This window comes from Triticum urartu, chromosome 1A (assembly GCF_056163025.1).
Source record: "Triticum urartu cultivar PI428250 chromosome 1A, HENAU_Tu73, whole genome shotgun sequence".
Taxonomy (NCBI): Eukaryota; Viridiplantae; Streptophyta; class Magnoliopsida; order Poales; family Poaceae; genus Triticum; species Triticum urartu.
In genome coordinates this window covers 593,710,393-593,731,274 of record NC_141873.1, presented here as the reverse complement: position 1 = coordinate 593,731,274, position 20,882 = coordinate 593,710,393, and the positions used below count along the sequence as shown (strand labels likewise).

The following is a 20,882-nucleotide window of genomic DNA, read 5'->3' as shown; positions in this document are numbered from 1 at the left end:
GTGTTGATCGAAGAAGAAGCAAGGTACAGGGGTATTTATAGGGGTGGCCGGTCGATCTCCGCCGTCCATTCGTAATAACGGTGCTGCTTCACACATGCAAATATCTATCTGACCTGCACCGATTTCTAATTCCACCAGGGAAAATCAAATGTTGTGTTGGCTGGCGTATCTTTTGTGATTAAATAAATATTTAATTGAGCCACCCAGGCATATATCAAAGTATCTTCATGTTTCTGGAAAGAAGTTACCACTTGCCGCCGCTCTTCTGCATACAGAGCAGAGATACGGTGGCGTCAAAGCTTGCCGATTACATTCCACTACACAAGATCACCGCGTATATATCTCGAGATCCCACAATGCGATTAAAATTATGGCACGTCATCTCGAGATCAAATAGATTGCGGCAATTAATTTTTGGTTTAGTTATGGCAGGAAAACCAGACGTACTATTTTGAACGTGCCGCCAAGATATTGCATCCAGTGTAGTCCAGGCTGCGCATTAATTAGTTAGCTAATTCCATCGATTAGCCAGATCTTTTCTTCACTGGTTCGGCGTCTTTAACTGCATTCCGTATATATGCATGGGCCTAGTAATGTAACGTCTCAGGATACATATGTGCATCAGTTGGACCAAATTATATATGTTGTGTGTTGCGTTTCTTTCTTAAAAAATATGTGTTCCATCCAAGAGTTAATTCCTTTCATTTTTTATTGACAAATTGAGGTTTAAATTTGTTTTAAAATATAATCTTTTTTTATGGATGTACACGAGGGCCCCTCATTGCAAACATACAAAAAAGATGTTTCTACAATAGTAATGCTCTTATAAGAGTTCTGAAGTATATATCCATTAGCGACGCTTACATGAATAATTTTTCTTGCGGTAAAAGCTTACATGAATTTGAAACATAGGTATACGAATAAACTTTGACAAAGAGAACTCTCTAGATTATATAAGCCTAAGTCCAAGAAGAGTCAGCCTAACCCAAGGCGGGCTCTATTTTTTTGGAACGAAGACGCACGAAGCGTTCGGCTTTAAATTAATAAAGCCCCAAGGCAGCATCCACGCCAGGTTTCATCCTTACAAACCAAATAGACAGAAGTTCTGCGGGCTCAACGTCCCGGCAAAAGGTAGAGTAGCAAATAGATAGATAAACATAAGTGCGGAGCATAGCATAAGCAAAAGCCTCAAGCTTGATGTCCTTGTTGTCTCGCTTTCACCATGCACAGCTTGATCTACTCCATATCCTCGGTCATGTGGCCCTCGTCACGCTGCTTCCTCAATGGCGCCCAAGCCTGTAAGAAAATGTGGCATTTGAAAAGAATATCAGCTGGTTGTGCAGGGAACTTGTGTTCGATGGTAATTTTGTTCCGCACCGTCCAAATCGACCATAACAGCGCCCCTACGCTACGCCACACAACCCTCGCATTGACACTCCTCTGTGCTGACAGCAAGTTGAGTAAATCGTCGCTAGATTGCGGGTTCCAATTCTGCTTGAAGGTATCTCTAACCGCACTCCACGCAAATCTAGCTAAACAACACCCGAAGAACACGTGGTTAGCGTCTTCCCCGAGGCCACAAATGGCGCATGTCCCGTTCGCCGGCCCGTTCCGCTTAGCCACGTTATCAGTGGTTGGAAGGCGGTTTACGGAACATTTTTCCACATAAAGATCTTGATCTTGAGGGGAATGCCACCCTTCCATAGCCCCCTAGCCATGTCTAGTGCATTCCCCTCTGTCAACTTCTCATATAAGGATTTCACCGAGAATTTCCGGGAAGAAGTGAGCTTCCAAGTGATAGCGTCATTTTCCTGGCTAAGAGTCCTCCCCTCGAGGTCAGCCACTAGCGCGTTCCATGATGCGGCCTCTCCTGCCTCCAGAGCCCTGAAGAAGGAGATCGCCAGAGGGTGCACACGGAGGGCATCGGCCACCAAAATGTTAGGATCAGGGGCCAGTTGATAAAGCGTAGGGTGGGATTGCCACAGCGGTGCTTGACCCCTCCAACAGTCAAGCCAAAACCGCGTGGACGTGCCGTTGTTGACGATAAACCGGGCACCCACCGAGAAGGCAGGTCTCACTGCTTGGATCCCATTCCAAAATGCTGACCCCTTGGTCTTGGCCTTGAAAAGATTTCCGTCCGGGAAGTATTTTGCCCGGAGGATATCCGCCCAGAGTCCCGTCTCATTTTGGGCAAGGCGCCATCACCATTTGGTGAGTAGGGCAACATTCATGAGTTTAGAGTTCGTGAACCCCAAACCACCAAACCTTTTTGGTCTGCATAACGCGGCCCATTTCACCAAATGGTATTTGTGTTTTGTCCCGGTTCCTTCCCAAAAGAACCGGAAACGCGGAGTGTCTAACTTGGCATGCACTCCATCCGCGAGGAGAAACATCCCCATTGTGAAAAGAGGGAGCGAGGACAGGCTAGAGTTGGTCAAGATGAGCCTAGCTGCCGATGACATAAACCTCCTTCTCCATGGGCTAACCCGATTAGCCACTTTGCCATATAGCGGCTCCCATTCGGCTATGGTCAGATTCTTGTGCGAAATCGGGAGACCTAGGTATATGGTGATCATAGTATTGCCTCGATTAAATTACTGCTCCTCACTTTTGAGATCTTGTCGGGGCTCAAGATCAATTTCCTTAAAAGCGAAGTGATCACCATAGGGATGGTGGATCAAGAAACCAAGCGGATTGCCAATATGCTCAATTGCAAGATTGGGCGTCTATGCTCAACTGCAAGATTGGGCGGGCTCTATTGAGTTATCAAATATTTTGTATCTCCTAAGCATCACACGAGTGGTCTCAGGCAAGTATGAATCTTAACTCACGACTCTCGGGTTTTCACTCTTGGCCTAGGAAAACAAACCAAAAGATGTGTATCTTATAATTTACTACAAATTCAAAAGTATATAAGCCTGGGCCCAAGGAGGATTAGCCCAGCATGAGGTTTTCTCTAGGGTTGGCTCCGATCATTATGCATTTTGCCGATACAATAATCTTAATGTATTGTCTAGGTGAGGCTACAAGGGCTCATAAACAATAGATAACTTTCAGAAAAATGATAACTTACATCATCAAATCATCTCCATGGTTTTCATGAAGCACCAATTCCAAAGCGCCTGATGGCTTCTTTCTTTCAAGATCTTAGATCATTGCTTTCTAGATCGTAGATCTTGCCGCAAGAGATACCATCACCCACCCTACTTGAGGTAAGGAGTAATGATCAATCAAAAGAATGATTGGTGAAACAATGGCAATGGTATGACCTAGTGTAGAAGTGCATGCTCTAGCCAATGCAACCAAAAGACCGATCTGATATGTGGTCTGGACTCCTCCCCCTAATGATCATATCAAGATCAATGTTGATGCCAGTTTTGTGGAGAGTACTAATGCAGCCAGTGTGGGGGTCGTAGCTCGTAATTCTTCTGGAGATGTTATTGTTTCTTCGTGGGACTTTATTGATCGGTGTTCCAGTGTGAATGAAGCTGAGCTCCGCGCCTGCCTCGCAGGACTTTATATAGGTATCACCCTTCCCCAATCTATTATTTTAGAGACTGATTGTGCTTTCGTACATTCATTTCTTGCAAATGAGAAGATTGACAGGTCCTCTCTGGCTGATCTGATGGATGAGGCTCTGAGTATATCTAGGATGATCCATAATTTTCATATTGCAAAGATAAGTCGAACTGCCAATGGGGTGGCACGTGAGATTGCTAAGTTTAGCTTTAGTTCTATGTCCGATGGGATTCTTTTTAATTCTGTTCCGCCCTGCGTGGTGTATGCTGTAACGAATGATTGTAAGAACCTTTCGTTGGCTTAATTAATATATGGGGTGTTTTTTTCAAAAAAAAGACCGATCTAATGGAAGAGACTAGGGAACACATTATACGTCAACACTACCCCTTACGTGTGGCTCCCTCAGACCTAAACGTAGACGGAAAGTGGGCCTGCGTGGTGTATGCTGTAACGAATGATTGTAAGAACCTTTCGTTGGCTTAATTAATATATGGGGTGTTTTTTTCAAAAAAAAAGACGGATCTGATGGAAGAGACTAGGGAACACATTATACATCAACACTACCCCTTACGTGTGGCTCCCTCAGGCCTAAATATGGACGGAAAGTGGGCTGCAATATAATTGCGTCAGCCGGGTCTTGAACTCAAGACCTATTGACTCTGTTACCATATTGAATTCATGCTCCAGCCAACTAATCCAAAAGTCCAAACCAATGGAAAGAGGTGGGCAATATATTTCAACACCTAGATGATAGATATATCATATATATACTATGGAAGACGGGCGCGGGGTGCGGGTTGAGCCTGCCCGGGACGGTCGTGGCGGCAGAAAATTAGGTTAACAAAGTAATATCAAATGGATAGGAAAGGAAAATGAAGCATATATGGTATTCAATTGTAGCGAACCAGCTAACCCGTAGCCAGGCCATGGAATGTGTAAATGTGGGCTATTACATAATTCTATGTTATACTTAATTGCAATTTATGCTAATAAGTTAGTGTTCTCGCGAGTAAAATCGGCCGGCCCAAACAATGTTGCTTATATGGCTACTGCTGAAAATGGCCTTGTATACTCAATTATTTGAGCCGCTTGGCGAACAGTTTTTAGTTTTGTACCCGTTGTATGTTAAATTTTACTTTTCGTAGATCCAGACAAAGAAAACTAACTATGCTTTACGAAGGGCACTTGGTGCCATGAAAATAAAACCAATCGCTAGTTGCGGTCATGGGAAAATTGGTCCACTCCAACGAGAGGTTGAGGTACATAGGCCCTCGAGGATGCACAAGTACGTGATCTAAACTTTGTTTTAATGAATTTACAGTAATTTTAAAGAACCACTCCCTCCATTTAGGTACTTACAACTACATTGAAAGAGTCAAACAAGCAAGCAACAAGAGAGATGAGGATGATGCCTAAGTCTAGTTAGAGAGGTGGCAAATATACCAAATATTTGTGAAATATACAACACCCTTCCTTTTGGTTTGCATAACGAAAAAACTATTTTGAAGGTCTACAAGAAGAGAACAAATAAGGAATTGTATGAAGAAAAAAAGTAACAATAGAAAAAAAATTCTTGAAAAGAAAAACAATTCTCGAGTAATTACATGTAATAGAGAAATGGACTAGGTTCATGATCTGAAGCAACTACAAGAAAACTAAACAGGAAATCAATACGATCTTCGTTAGCATGTATACTTTCTTTTCCTCGGAGACGGCCGATAATTTTTTTACTCATACTCCCCGCATATCCATTTTTTAGTTGATAATTTTTACTTAACACAATTTTTTAATTGTAAAAACTCTCATATGTACGAGAAAAAGGAATGATCTATTGGCCCTGTATTCGACATAAATGATACGAAAATGGTAAAAACCCCTTTAACCAGCATTTTAATTGATTGGATATCTCATGTATGGAATCAAACTAAGACAATATGTTTTGGTCTTGGGAATCCCCAACAAAAAAATTCAAATTAAGACAAGATGTTTTATGTGGCTTCACTCGGGCCTTAGTAGTCTCGTCGAAGAAATATGAGCGACTTCTCCACTCGTCATTCTTGTGAAGCCACCTTCGATGCCCATTAAACAAGATTTTATTAGAGGCACCTTGCCTTAGTTGGAAAAAAAGGTATATCATCCATACACTTAACACATCCTTGGTGTTTGTGGCACAACTGGCTGGATACATATTTGTCACTGAAATAGTCATGCACTATCGTGATCAACACAACTATCATTGGAAAATGGTTTCTTACGTTGGCGTCCCAAGTATCACCGGGAAAAGGCTTATAGGTGGCCTCAAATTAGTGGCGGCATGGTCAGGAACCCGCCACTGCCATTTTGGAAAAATAGCAGTGATGGGTAACAAATCATAACTGCCACTAGAATTGGCACAACAGTGGCAGGCACAAGTAGTTACCCGCCACTCAGAAAATCTTCCAAATTTGCCCGCGTGATGAAAACTACCAGTGGCGGGCGCCCTAGATTCACCTGCCATTGGTACATAACGCAATAGTGGCGGGCGAAGTTATGCCCGCCATAGAAAAATTTCGGTAGCCCGCGCCAAAAACTACAAAATATTCAGAAGTTAGCGGCGGCGGGCACTGAGAGAAGCCTGCCACCACTACTGCAGGAATGCCTAGCAGTGGGAGGCCAGGATCCCAGGGGCGCCTGCCACTGACCACCCGCCACTACTAATACCGCATCAGTGGCGGGCGCTCGCCCTCACTGGTGGATATATTGCAGTGGTGGGCGTTCTTTACTACCCGCCATAGGAGCATGTTGTCGTCGGCCACTGGTGACGTGTTAGCAGTGGCGGTTGTGGTGTAGCGCCCACTACTAACATTGTCGTCTAGAGAGAACCCTATTTGTTGATGGTGTGTGTTAACGCGCATTACTTCCAAAAGGTTAATTCACATATATAGTCATACAATTTTCAGCATAACCGCACCATACTCAATCCATTTTGGAATCGACAAACTAATTAAGTAACATTTCAAATTTGTTCCACTTAACAAACAAACATCAATGTATCACATCCATATTAACATACTAACTAACAGTTCATCGGTTAATATATTCATGACTTGGAACTTATTTCTAAACATGGTTAACGAGAACCATCATATGCAAGTCGTTGCGGTTGCTGTTCCTTATGGCGATTATCACTGGTGTGTCAACCCTTAGTCGTTTGTTTCCCGTCATGAACTTCCGCCAGCCGGCCTCGTAGAAGGATATGTCTCCGTCTATTTTTGTCTTGTATTGAACGCTGGTGACACCCCCTGTTGGTCCACGACGTACTCCAGCTTTGCGGACGGCAGAGATGTCCACTCCGAAAAACATCTTCATAGGTAATTTCTGAATTTCCCTGTGATTAAGAGAAAATAGAGAGCACGTATATGTTATGAACAAAAAAATATGAAAGAATACAAAACATCTCAACATCATGTTTTTGACAAGGTTGGTATTAGTAAATGGTGCACAAAGGGCTTCCCCAAGAAGGCCACACTCGATGGTAGCATCACGATGACATTTACGATCTCATCCTAAGTAAGCTTCTTAATTCTTTGAGATAAAATTGCAGAATTGAATGGACCATAATCGTGATCATCTTCACTATCCTCATCATCTTGCTTATCCTCATCATTCTGGATGTCCTCGTCATCTTGGTTGTTCCCATCATCCTAGTCATCCTCATCATCTTCGTCAACCTCATCATCTTGGCTAGCGAAATACAGAGTCCTTAACATGCTGACAGCTCCTTTCAAGGAAAAGGCTATGTACTCCCTCCGTGAGGTTATTTCGTGAAATATACTTCTTCCATCCATCACCGCATATGATGGTTCTATCCCTTTGTTTACGCACTTATATACTTCGAATGTGCGCCCATTATCAGCCTCAAAGTGCATAGTGTTGCTGGATAAATTGTTGAAGTCAACCCTTACGTTGCATGGGATACACTATGCAATAGTTAATAATCACTAATAGTCAGTAAAAGAATTACAAAAATGGCTATAAATGAATACTAATTGAAGTTAAAGACCATTACCACTGATTTTTCAAATCCATCCTTCAAGAAGAGCCCAAATTGTACTGCAGTTAGCAAACTGTCCATACATGGAGTTTTGCAAAAATGGCACATCTTACGCCCCATGATCCATAATAATCATTATGAATCACTTATCAATTGTAAATAGTTGACATGACTACTAGCTTATGGAAGTAATATTGAGAAGAGGAAGCGACTAAGAAGGGTAAAAAATTGGCATGACCTTTCCTGAATATTGAACATATTAAGTACAAGAAATTTGGCGAAATAGAAGTTATTCAATGTTTCGCCAAAACGTTGGCACTCATTTTAAAATACCTGTAAATAGCATCCTAAGACCATCCACTTGTCATATGTAAGAAAATTTAACTCAATTCGAGTCATATGTAAGCAAATTAAATAAGCCGATCCCATACACTTGAACAATGTGAGATATTACAATGCCACTCATATTGAGTGCCAGAAATGAAATTTGGCATGACCTTTGCCTCAAAAGTGAACATATTGAGTGACAAAAATTTGGCAAAACAGAAATAAATAAATGTTTCGCCAAAACATTGGCACTCGTTGTTGAATCCCTGCAAATAAGATAGTACATCCCTGCAAATGAAATAGTACATGTACAAAACGGAGGACGGATAACATTGCCACTCTCAATTGCAATGCAAAAAAAAATTCAAACAACATTGCCACTTTCCATTGCATTGCAAATACAATTATCTAGAGGCTAACCCTACCTTAAGCCTACATTGAACTAAGAAGTATGAAGAGGTAAACCCAAACCCTATCTAAAGCCTAATTTAATCTAGAAACAATCTAGAGGCAGACCCTAACCCTACCTAATTAAAGCCAATCTATAATGTATCAAGAGCAACGATGGGCGGGAGGGGAGATAGTATACCGTTGACAGCAGCTCCGGTAGACGGAATTATGGAAGGACGATGGTTCCAGCAGTCAAGGCGGCGGACGGCGTGGAAGGAAGATCCGGTGGCGGATGGCGTTGAAGGAGCCTCTGGCGGATCGGAGGGACGGCGGCAGAATTCAGGCGCACATGGAGGGGAAGAGGAGAGGAACCGACAAGACAAATGAAAATGGATCTTGGTTGGGTGGGCGGGCGGAAGAGGGTAAGTGTGGAGAGAGAGTACTGGCGGACGGGTATAGGGGCCTGCCACAACAAAGTTATACACCAGTGGCGGGCCGTCTAGGGTGCCCGCCACAATAATTGTTGTCAATTTTTGTTAGTACATAATTAAATGTTTGTACATTATTTCAACTTGAAACCTTTTCCATGATTAACACACACTATTGGAACTCACATGTTCAACCTTTGCCACATGATGCACTTTGTGTACAAACTAAACACTGTCTAGAGAAGTATCTACGTTTTGAACGAAAACTGTTGTCTTCCACCAAGAAATCCACTTTTTTAAACCATATCAACTTCAAAAAAAATTCCATGACTAAACCAAACCATTGGAAACCCCATGATCAAATTTTGCCACTTTTGAGTGTGTTTCCTATTTTAGAAGTAGTAACTGCTTTTGCAGCCACACTAAAAAGTCCAAAAAAAACTTTGAGGGAGCAAACTAACTCGGAAATTTATGGAAGTTGGTATCATGTCTTCATAGGACCCTTGTGGGGTTTAGTAAAATGTTCCTTGTGTTACGACAAAAACTTCATGCACTTCATGTACAAACTAAACACTCTTCATCGAAGTGTACCTGTTTCGAAGGGAAACCGTCAACTACCTAACTGATGTCAACTTTTATACATCAATTCAACTTCAAACTTTTTCCATGATTAACACACATCATTGAAAGCCCCATGCTAAAATTTGGAACTATTTTGGGTTGGTCTGCAATGATTTTAAAGAATTATCTTATTTAAGACATATGTGGTGGGCGGCTGTAAGCCCACACCACTGGAAAAAAATCAAAATTTGGAAACTTTTTGGCATGGCACGCCGAAATATAGTTGTCGTTAGCGTATTCCGCGCCCGGCACTGGTTTATGAAAAACCATTGGCGGGCACTTGGGTAGGGCCCACCACTGCCCTTTCCATCCGGCAGGCTAAGTTGGAAGAGTATACCTGTGACGGGTATTAGTTGATGCATGCCACTGTACCTGGTGGTGCCCGCCACTCATTTGAGGACACCTATAAGCTTGTCCCGGTAGTTCACACATAAGTCAGGTCCAAAAATTCCTAAGAATATCATATTTAATAAACCTAGAATAGTATCAAATTTGATCCTGGGGCTTTCGATGGTGTGTACTAATCATAGAAAATTTTCATAGTAGCTAGTTTGCATGTTATTTTGCACCAAAGAGCGTTTTGTCATTTTTACTGGTTGGTAAATTAGTTAATACCTCCAAAATAGCAGACCAACATGAAAAGTGGCCAAATTTGAGAATGGGTCTTTGTATGGTGTGTATTAATCATGGAATAAGTATGAAATCCAAATGATTTAAAAAATGGAGTTGTGTGTGTAAGGCGGTGAAGTATTGTATTAGCAGTGGGGGGCCTTTGCAGCTTCCGTCATTGCTTTTCCCCCGAATAGCAGCGGCGGGCACCAGGCCACACTCGTCACGCGGTCCATATTTTTCACCCAAAAATGCTTTCACGCCGATCTATCTTCGGTAGAGCAGACAAATAACTCCGAAAGCATACATAGCTACTCAATTATACAGCAAAGAAACTTCAAAAGATTCAATTATATTCAATGAACAATTTGATCATAAATCCACAAATCATCATATCCCTACAAACACACTACAAGAATTACATCAAATTGATCTTATAGGAGATCACTGTAAAGAAGATCAGAGAGAGAGAGACAGACACAGAGAGAGAGAGAGAGACTAAAGGAAATACTCACACATCATCACAGAAGTAGCAAGGTTGATGAAGAGGCCTCCCATGGTGGCTTCCCCCTCCGGCTGAGCACCGGAACAAAGGCTTGCGGCGGTGATAAAATTCTTTTCAGTTCGCTTATGAGGGTTTCAGGAATTATATGATTTATTGGTGGAGGAATTAGATAAAACGGAGGCTCAGGGGCCCCCACATGTGCAGGTGGTGCGACCACCCCCCTGGCCACACCACATCTCCATGTTGTTGGCTTGTGGGTCCCATCGACCTCTCCCAAAGCTTCTAGGGTCCTTCATTGTCGAGAAAAAATCATCAAAAATTGGCATTGTATTTGGACCTTCCTAGATATGCAATTTCTGTGAAACCAGAAACAAGAAAAAATAGAAACTAGCACTGGGTACTAAATTAATAAGTTAGTCCAGAAAAAAATGATATAAGAAATTATAGATACGTTAGAGATGTATCACCAAGCAAAAGGAAACAAGTATTGGGAAAATGTCCGCAAGCCTGACCATAAACATAAGGAATATGTGGAGTCATGCCCTGATCCATACCACCCGCAATGAGGCTTGTCTCCAACATAGATGGTCCATCATCCACGAGAGAGTGGACAAGTTTTGCAGCTACTATTCTTATGTGGTTGGCCGGAACCAAAGTGGTGTTGGGATCAAGAGTTGTGTCAGTTGACTTCCTTCATTTTATCATCATTTGCATTGCTAGCTTTGTTTGTTGCATTCTCATGTGTGATTCTCGTTTGCTAGATGGGGTTGGCTGCCACTTCGTACCAACAAACCAAGGGGAAGTCATTCACTATGTGCCATTGTTTGTTGAAATTGAATGGGAAACCAAAGTGGCAACAACTCATCGATGCCCTCAAGAACGACAACAAGAACTTGAGGAAAAACGATGGCTCAATCTCCCAACAATCCATTGGATTGGATGACTAAGATGAGGAAGTTGGAGGGGGAGGGAGAATCCACCATGCCAAAGGAGAACCACAAAGTGATGGGAAACAACTGGGAGAAGGGTAGGGCCGTTTAGGCACGCCTAGGCGCCAGGCAATGGCCAAACGCCTCGCCTAGGGCATAAATGGAGGTCTAAGCAGGGCAAGCAAGGAATTGCCTACCCAAGCAAGAAATCATGCCACATACTACACTGATATGCCAAACGGGTTATATTCCAATGGAAGTAGACGGTAATTAACTTATTTATATGCCCTAAACTAATATCAACACCCATATAATAGTCACAAATGCACTACGAGTAAAAACTATATCACCCTCTAGGCCACGCCTAGGGCGCTTAGGCACCGCCTAGGCACTAGGAGAAGGCCAACCGCCTCGCTTACGCCTACCTCTTTTTCCAACCTTGTGCTACGGTGAGCAAAATGACCGCCACATGGATGGGCATTTTTACACCGAGGAAAGGTACAAGCTCGTCTTCAATTTGCAAAATGAGAAGATGGAATTGGGACCTGGAGAGGGTGAACAACAAGTTGCAGCTTGAGAGGGAGAACATGGACTTGGAGAAGCATGAGGCGTATGTAAAATGGGAGCCAGGGCCGGTCAAGAGATTTTGGGGGCCCAGGGCAAACCTAGAAGCCGGGGTCCCTTAATATAAACCTCTTGGGACATTTACATAGACCACATTAGACCACATTATTTTTCCTTCAATATGTAGCTATCTAAAGGATGCACATGCTTCTTACAATAGGAAAAAAAATCACATAGAGTAGTAATGCTTACCTCCGCCAACATCGATGCATCCAATGCCTCTTTATGCATGTTCTTTTCTATAAGATTTTTTGCTTTTTGATGAAGGATTAGAACCATGTTCCAAGCCCCATAGATAATGAGGATAGTGATGTAAATTTCATTAATTAGGAAAAAATGTTGAACAGAGAAATCAATATATTACTTGATATCATGTGCAGACCCGAAACATCGTTTTGTGGCCACTTTGATCGTCAAGATCTAGGTTGAAATCTTTTACAGGGAAGGAACCGTCTAAATGCCCTTGACAACGACTACATTTTTTCGCAAGGGTATAAATCTCAATATCAAAATCCACACAACACTACAGAGATACAGTAAAAAGAAGCCGATAATTGGATGGATGAATACGTACTTGTGACTAGATGAACTCACGGTCGCGGTTTCGCAGATAATGAAGACGCTAAAACGATTTGCCAATGGGGAAAAGAACTACGGATGGCCGATGGTCACGGTCTAGCAGATGCCAGATGGCTCATGGGCGGCTTGCTGGCACGGCCGCGGCGGCGCAACACCAGGTTGCCGCGCACAGCGGCGACAATGAGTCAACAAACAATAATCCAAGTTATTCCCAAGCGGCCGAGCGATTGACGAAGAGTAGAAGACGAAACAAATCCATCGCTAGCGCCCATCTCCAGCCCCTTGTGCCTGGCTTCCTCCTTTAATTTTCTCCCTACCTAATATTTTTACTGGGCTATACTGCATACCAGATGGGGGGGGGGGGGGGGGAGGGGGCCTCGGCCTGGGCCCTGGGCCGTCACCCCACCGGCCATACACCAGGGCCGGCCCTGATGGGATATTGAGAAAGAGAGGTTGCAGGGGACACGAAGGTTCGAGGATCATGTTGGCCAGCACTATCCTCTTGGATCCGGAAGGTAGGAAGTGGCTTGAGGCAGAAGAAAAAGACATCAACGGGCAAATAGAGCGACGAGCACCGAATGATTCATTCTTGTATCATCTATCTATGAATTGTCGTATTTCACTTGGGCATGTGTTGAATTATTGAATTGTGATTCATTTTTTATTTGTTTCACTATTGAACTATTGAATTCGTGGTGAATTTGTGCTATATGATGGAGGTGCATCGATTCTTAGGGTTTTGATATGAAGGGTGTGGTTGTCTGGGAAGACAAATGAGATGCTATCCGGTGTTTTATGGGACACATCCGGACGTGCCCGCGGATGTATAGGGGTGGATGGGCCAAGTCTGGTCGTAGATACTCTAACAGTTTATATCTTGTATCCATGCATGGAGACTAAAATAATGCTACTAAATGGCGCAAGATGGAACAGAAACTGAAAATAAAGGCAGAAAAAGGAAGGAATAGTTATAAGTATGATGTATGCCTACCCATTTCGAAATATCTTGTGGTTTTGATAGATAAGGAGGGAATTGTGAACCTTGAGCTTATGGAGGGTTGCTTGCTCTTACTATGTAGGATGGGAGGTTGATGCCCACGTCCATTTGAAGTCACGTTGGTCAAATATCAATCTGCACCGCTTTTTAAATTTCATTGGGGAATATCAAATAAATGTTGGCGTATCTCTGGTGATTAAATGCGCCATTCATATAGTATCTGTTTCATGTTTCCAGAAACCAATGAAAGAAATCGAAACCGTGAAACAATATCAAATTAATTGAGACTCAAATAACTTGCCTCCGGAACACATGCACATGTCACACACCCTGAAGCATAAATCAACGAGAGGTAATAGATTAATAGATTAAATTCAAAAATGTTGCACATTACATCGATCCCAATGATTTAATCATGGGTATCCTCTCTGCTTGACCACGAAAACAAATTGACAACCCGACAATAATATGATGCATAGCAAAGCTAGCAAATATTCATAGTATATGAGCTAGCTTAATTTCTTCCTCCAAAGATGGATCGAGCAAGCGTCCCTAATTATTTTTCCTGTTGATGACCTCCTCAATCATAGGCCCGAGAACATCAAGCCTCATTGGTTTGGGCACAAAGTCATCAGCACCAGCACTCATGAACGCCTCCATGGCGTTATCATCAGCGGACACCCCGACGATCTTCACATCAGTGGCTCCCATAGCACGGATCTTCATGACTGCCTGTGCAGTAACATATAGAAATGTCAATGAGATGACCAACCAATATATGGAAAAGAAGGAATTCGTCAAATCAACTCAAGTACGTACCTCAGGACCGGTCATTATGGGCATGTCCTTATCACACAAAACAATGTCGAATTTGTTACCCTCAAGGAACATATCAACAGCTTCTTTCCCATTCTTAGCCAGGGTGACCTCACAGTTAAATCTGCGTAGCATGAAGGAGAGAACCATGCTGTCAACCTTAATATCCTCAACAAGCAGTGCCTTGAGGGATGATGCCATGATCAGCTAGCTAAAATAACTGCAAACGGAATTAATAAGGATATTAGTTATTTCTGATACACACCTAGATAATATTTTCAAGGAGATTGTTATAAGTATAATTAACACGAGCATCATAATATTAATGATTAGTCAATAACAGTGCAAGCTTGTGCATTTTAGTTGCAAACTGATCGGTTACAAATCATCTGGAAGATGACCACACGTTTCATATATCTCAGCTAATAAAAAATCATATATTGGCAACATGCATGCACGGTATCTAATATAGATCCATACGCATGGCTCCGTGCCAACAAGTTCAACATATATAGGCAGTGCTGTGCACATGTTTAGGCAGCGCCTCTAACAATCTCGATCTTGTATGTACCAGCGGTGATGCAAAAAAAAAGGCAGAGAAACAAATTAAGGAAGGAACAGAGATATGTACGTAGCTGTTGTTGCAAGAGGTACACTTTCTTAATTGGTAATTTACCACTTTATGAAATTCTTCACAAAAAACAGCATAAGGATGAAGTAAAGAAAGCAAAGAAAACATCCAAAAAAAGAATGGCGAAAATAGATGCCTATACATGGCTGCCAACAACAACCAGAAAGTGTGCTGCATAGATCAAAACTGATCAAAATGCACTAGCTTGAACAATCTAGATCGATCTTGTAGGCATGCATGGAGAGAAAACTAGTGGAAGATGCACGACCAGACAGAGGGGCGAGAGTGGCTATGAACCTTTGAGCTTATGACTGAAACTACTACGGTTGCTCTTGCTCTGTTGCTTGCTGCTTGGGGCTTTGGTGGTGTATCCGGCCAAGGTACAGGGGTATTTATAGGGGTGGCCGGTCGATCTCCGCCGTCCATTCGTAATCACGGTGCTGCTTCACGCATGCAAATATCGAGCTTCCACTGCTTTCTAATTCCACCAGGGAAATCAAATATTGTGCTGGCTGGCGTATCTTTTGCGATTAAATGATATGGAGTTACTACTTGCATGCCGCCGCTGTTCTGTTTATATATCGCCTTAAAGCTTGCCGATTATGGCACGTATATCTGCCTCGATCACAGCTAGCGTATATACGGAGTATATCTGTCTCGATCCCAGAACATGATTAAAATTAATGCCTGTTTAATTTGCAATCAGCAATGTGCGGGTGCAGTTTACCTCGAGATCAAATAGATCGTGGTAATTAATTCTTGGTTTTTATTATGGCTAGACCTATTTGAACATGCCAAGATGTATACTACTACTCCAGCGTATATTGCAACCAATGTATTCCAGACTGGGTATTCATTAGTTAATGTAAAATCTATTAGAATTATTTCTTGGTTTCATTAGTCATGGCTATTAATTCTTGGTCTCATTATGGCAGGAAAAAAATACGTATTTTGAACGTATATAGGGATCCACCATATATTCGAGACTGTACATTAATCTAAGCAAGGTGCATTTCTACGATTTCTTCATTCGCTGTCGAAAAGATTTCTTTTTTCTATATGAGGCGGTACTAATTTCTTGTGCGTATGTCTGCTTTTTTATTTAGACAAGGCAAAAAATGGTTTGTCAGAAATTTTGTATGTGCGCGCCCTATGGCCCAGCGAAGCCAGCCCACTTATTTTCCTGCCCATGCAGCTGGGAAAACCCTATGTCCGCACATGTCGGTGTTCGCACACGAACATATCACCGTGTACCCTCGATGCCGAGGGTGATAAACCGCAGCTCACGTCGAATAAGACCTGGCCAGAAGCGCGTTACACAAGCAATCCAACGGACACTTTTATAGACCCGAAACCCCACACGCCCGGGAGGGACACCGTCAGGGCACGGAGTGGTTGTGGGCTACCCTAGGTCGACCTGGTCGCAACCCTACAATGCATATACATAAACCAAACAAATGATTAAGATCGTCTCCAAAGGTCGAAGCTCATTTCTTCCTTACACGTTCGGATGTGTTTGGACATCAAACGGGTGCCCAGTGGGCTCACCAAAGTTCAACCGTCTGGACAGTCTGGGTTCCCTCAAATCCAGCCTATATGTGGGTGAGAATGTGTAGTCCAGACTATCCGCAACACGCGCTCACAACACAAAACTCTACTCCACGTCGCACCCTCCCCACTCCACCCCAGACATTTCTCACAGAAACTCTCTTATTTAAACCAGATGACACCCACCTCACCTTCGCCATCTCTCTCTCTCTCCTTCACACTGTACTTCCCCACAGACCACCAAGGAGGAGTCCCCCAACAATCGCCCTGCTCTCCACCCAGATCCTCTCCTCCCGTGTTGATGCCGATCCGCCACCTCCAGCAACAGAGAGGAAGCAGGATTCAAGCGATTTCTTATTCAATGTTTAGTTATGTGGTACCAGATGAGCCAGGGGCTCCAAGACTGGCCTGGAAGGTCACCATCTCTGTGCTGGTTGGCAGGATTGGCGGGGCCACTAACACTGGTTGCTCGATAAGAACTGATGACGGGTCAATAGTGTGCGTCGCGTCTACGTCCATCTTGGAGGGCTTAGACTGGTTGCTGTAGGCCTCCTCTGTTGCTACGTGGGTCTCTTGGATGTCCCCGTCAGTTCGCTCATGGTTCTCTGTGGCGGAAATTTTGGTGGCCTCCTCGGTGGCAACCTTGGCAATGCCGGCTACTTCCACAAGCTCGTCGCCTCCCGCGGGAGAATTTGGAGCTGAAAACCAAGAAAGAAAAGGAAGGCATAGAAATCAAACCACGGATGGCGACCAAGGAAATTTCTCATGCAAATAACTCCGCGAACTTGTTGGGAAGGGGCATCCCCTCCCCCGGCAGCATGCGTTACCAGCACACGGCCCTCGACATTCTCCGTCGTCGGGAAAGCACCGGTGTGGACAGAGTCATCAATGGAGGCCCTTACCAGGGGCTTCTCCGGGAATAATGCATGGTTGACGGGGGCCCCTTAGCGGGGTTTGCTCCTTGGCGCTCCTCACCTTGGTGCTCCCCTCCCATTTCCTTGTCCGCCCTGGAAGGACAAACCTCGACATCAGTAGTGATCGTCTAGCGCGACGGCACGTCCTGAGGCGGGGGCCTAGCCTGGGGGCTTGTGGCCGCCATGTCAGTCGCTGGCATTTCCTGCCCGGCCCTTGACGGTGAATCATGGCCCGCCGATGGCTTGGCCCACTTCGTTCATTGGATCAGCGGCTCCTCGTCCCTGAAATAACAGAAGAACCAGATCAATATTGACAAAAATATGAATTGGGACATAACAAGAAGAGGAAGGAAAACGCTTACTCTTCGTCATCAGACTCGACAAGGATGCTCATTTTGTACTAAGACAGCGGTGGGGACTCCCTGGCTCTCTTGATAGTTAGCGGCGGTGAGCTTGGCGGGAACGAGATCTCATCGTCCCCGGAAAGTTCTTCCCGGGAAGACGGGGGCTCGAGCTTGACCAACTGTGCAGGTTGTCGGCGTATCACCTCCTGCTTCCCAGTCTTGGTGGTAGATTTCCTCGGCGGAGCAGTGGATCGAGGCGCGGGAGTACCCATGTGAAGGAAATATGCCCTAGTGGCAATAATAAAGTTATTATTTATTTCCTTATATCATGATAAATGTTTATTATTCATGCTAGAATTGTATTAATCGGAAACATAATACTTGTGTGAATACATAGACAAACAAAGTGTCACTAGTATGCCTCTACTTGACTAGCTCGTTAATCGAAGATGGTTATGTTTCCTAACCATAAACAAAAGAGTTGTTATTTGATTAACGGGATCACATCATTCATTCCATTAGCTTAGCACCCGATCGTTTAGTATGTTGCTATTGCTTTCTTCATGACTTATACATGTTCCTATGACTATGAGATTATGCAACTCCCGTTTGCCGGAGGAACACTTTGTGTGCTACCAAACGTCACAACGTAACTGGGTGATTATAAAGGAGCTCTACAGGTGTCTCCAAAGGTACATGTTGGGTTGGCGTATTTCGAGATTAGGATTTGTCACTCCGATTGTCGGAGAGGTATCTCTGGGCCCTCTCGGTAATGCACATCACATAAGCCTTGCAAGCATTGCAACTAATGAGTTAGTTGCGGGATGATGTATTACAGAACGAGTAAAGAGACTTGCCGGTAACGAGATTGAACTAGGTATTGGATACCGACGATCGAATCTCGGGCAAGTAACATACCGATGACAAAGGGAACAACGTATGTTGTTATGCGGTCTGACCGATAAAGATCTTCGTAGAATATGTAGGAGCCAATATGGGCATCCAGGTCCCGCTATTGGTTATTGACTGGAGACGTGTCTCGGTCATGTCTACATTGTTCTCGAACCCGTAGGGTCCGCACGCTTAAGGTTTCGATGACAGTTATATTATGAGTTTATGAGTTTTGATGTACCGAAGGAGTTCGGAGTCCCGGATGAGATCGGGGACATGACGAGGAGTCTCGAAATGGTCGAGACGTAAAAATTGATATATTGGACGACTATATTCGGACATCGGAAAGGTTCCGAGTGATTCGGGTATTTTTCGGAGTATCGGGTAGTTACGGGAGAAGCAATGGGCCTTGATGGGCTTTAGTGGAAGAGGAGAAAGGGCCAAGGAGCTGCTGCACCCCCCTCCCCTCTGGTCCGAATTGGACTAGGGAAAAGGGGGCCAGCCACCTCTCCTTCTCCTCCACTTCCTTCTCCCTTCCTCCCCTCTTGGTGGACTCCTACTAGGACTTGGAGTCCTAGTAGGACTCCACATCCTGGCCGCACCAATTGCCTTGGCCGGCCTCCTCCTCCTCCATCCTTTATATACTGAGGCAAGGGGCACCCCAGAGACACAAGTTGATCCACGTGATCATATTCTTAGCCGTGTGCGGTGCCCCCTTCCACCATAGTCCTCGATAATATTGTAGCGGAGTTTAGGCGAAGCCCTGCTGCAGTAGTACATCAAGATCGTCACCACGCCGTCGTGCTGACGGAACTCTTCCCCAACACTTTGCTGGATCGGAGTCCGGGGATCGTCATCGAGCTGAACGTGTGCTAGAACTCGGAGGTGCCGTAGTTTCGGTGCTTGATTGGTCGGGCCGTGAAGACGTACGACTACATCAACCAAACGCTTTCGTTGTCGATCTATAAGGTACATAGATCATACTCTCCCCTCTCGTTGCTATGCATCACTATGATCTTGCTTGAGCGTAGGAAATGTTTTGAAATTACTACGAAACCCAACAGTGGCATCCGAGCCTAGGTTTTATATGTTGATGTTATATGCACGAGTAGAACATAAGTGAGTTGTGGGCGATATAAGTCATACTGCTTACCAGCATGTCATACTTTGGTTCGGCGGTATTGTTGGACGAAGCGGCCCGGATCGACATTACGCGTACGCTTACGCGAGACCGGTTCTCCCGACGTGCTTTGCACATAGGTGGCTTGCGGGTGATAGTTTCTCCAACTTTAGTTGAATCGAGTGTGACTACGCCCGGTCCTTGCGAAGGTTAAAACAACACCAACTTGACAAACTATCGTTGTGGTTTTGATGCGTAGGTAAGATTGGTTCTTGCTTAAGCCCGTAGCAGCCACGTAAAACTTGCAACAACAAAGTAGAGGACGTCTAACTTGTTTTGCAGGGCATGTTGTGATGTGATATGGTCAAGACATGATGCTAAATTTTATTGTATGAGATGATCATGTTTTGTAACCGAGTTATCGGCAACTGGCAGGGGCCATATGTTTGTCGCTTTATTGTATGCAATGCAATCACACTGTAATGCTTTACTTTATCACTAAACGGTAGCGATAGTCGTGGAAGCACAAGCTTGGCGAGACGACAACGATGCTACGATGGAGACCGAGGTGTCGCGCCGGTGACGATGGTGATCACGACGGTGCTTCGGAGATGGAGATCACAAGCACAAGATGATGATGGCCATATCATATCACTTATATTGATTGCATGTGATGTTTATCTTTTATGCATCTTATCTTGCTTTGATTGACGGTCGCATTATAAGATGATCTCTCACTAATTATCAAGAAGTGTTCTCCCTGAGTATGCACCATTGCGAAAGTTCTTCGTGCTGAGACACCACGTGATGATCGGGTGTGATAAGATATACGTTCAAATACAACGGGTGCAAAACAGTTGCACACGCGGAATACTCAGGTTATACTTGACGAGCCAAGCATATACAGATATGGCCTCGGAACACGGAGACCGAAAGGTCAAGCGTGAATCATATAGTAGATATGATCAACATAATGATGTTCACCGATGAAACTACTCCATCTCACGTGATGATCGGACATGGTTTAGTTGATTTGGATCACGTAATCACTTAGAGG

General features: G+C 43.9%; 1 protein-coding gene across 1 annotated transcript; it reads right to left on the bottom strand.

Annotated features, from left to right (window-relative positions):
* Positions 1-13,917: 13,917 nt before the first annotated feature.
* LOC125540611 (two-component response regulator ORR42-like) lies at positions 13,918-15,365 on the bottom strand. The gene is made up of 3 exons (XM_048704217.2): positions 15,306-15,365; positions 14,381-14,597; positions 13,918-14,293 (listed from the first exon to the last, which is right to left on the bottom strand). Exons 2-3 carry the CDS (start codon positions 14,576-14,578, stop codon positions 14,114-14,116), a joined length of 378 nt encoding a protein of 125 aa, XP_048560174.1. The 5' UTR covers positions 14,579-14,597; positions 15,306-15,365; the 3' UTR covers positions 13,918-14,113.
* Between the last annotated feature and the right edge of the window lie 5,517 nt (positions 15,366-20,882).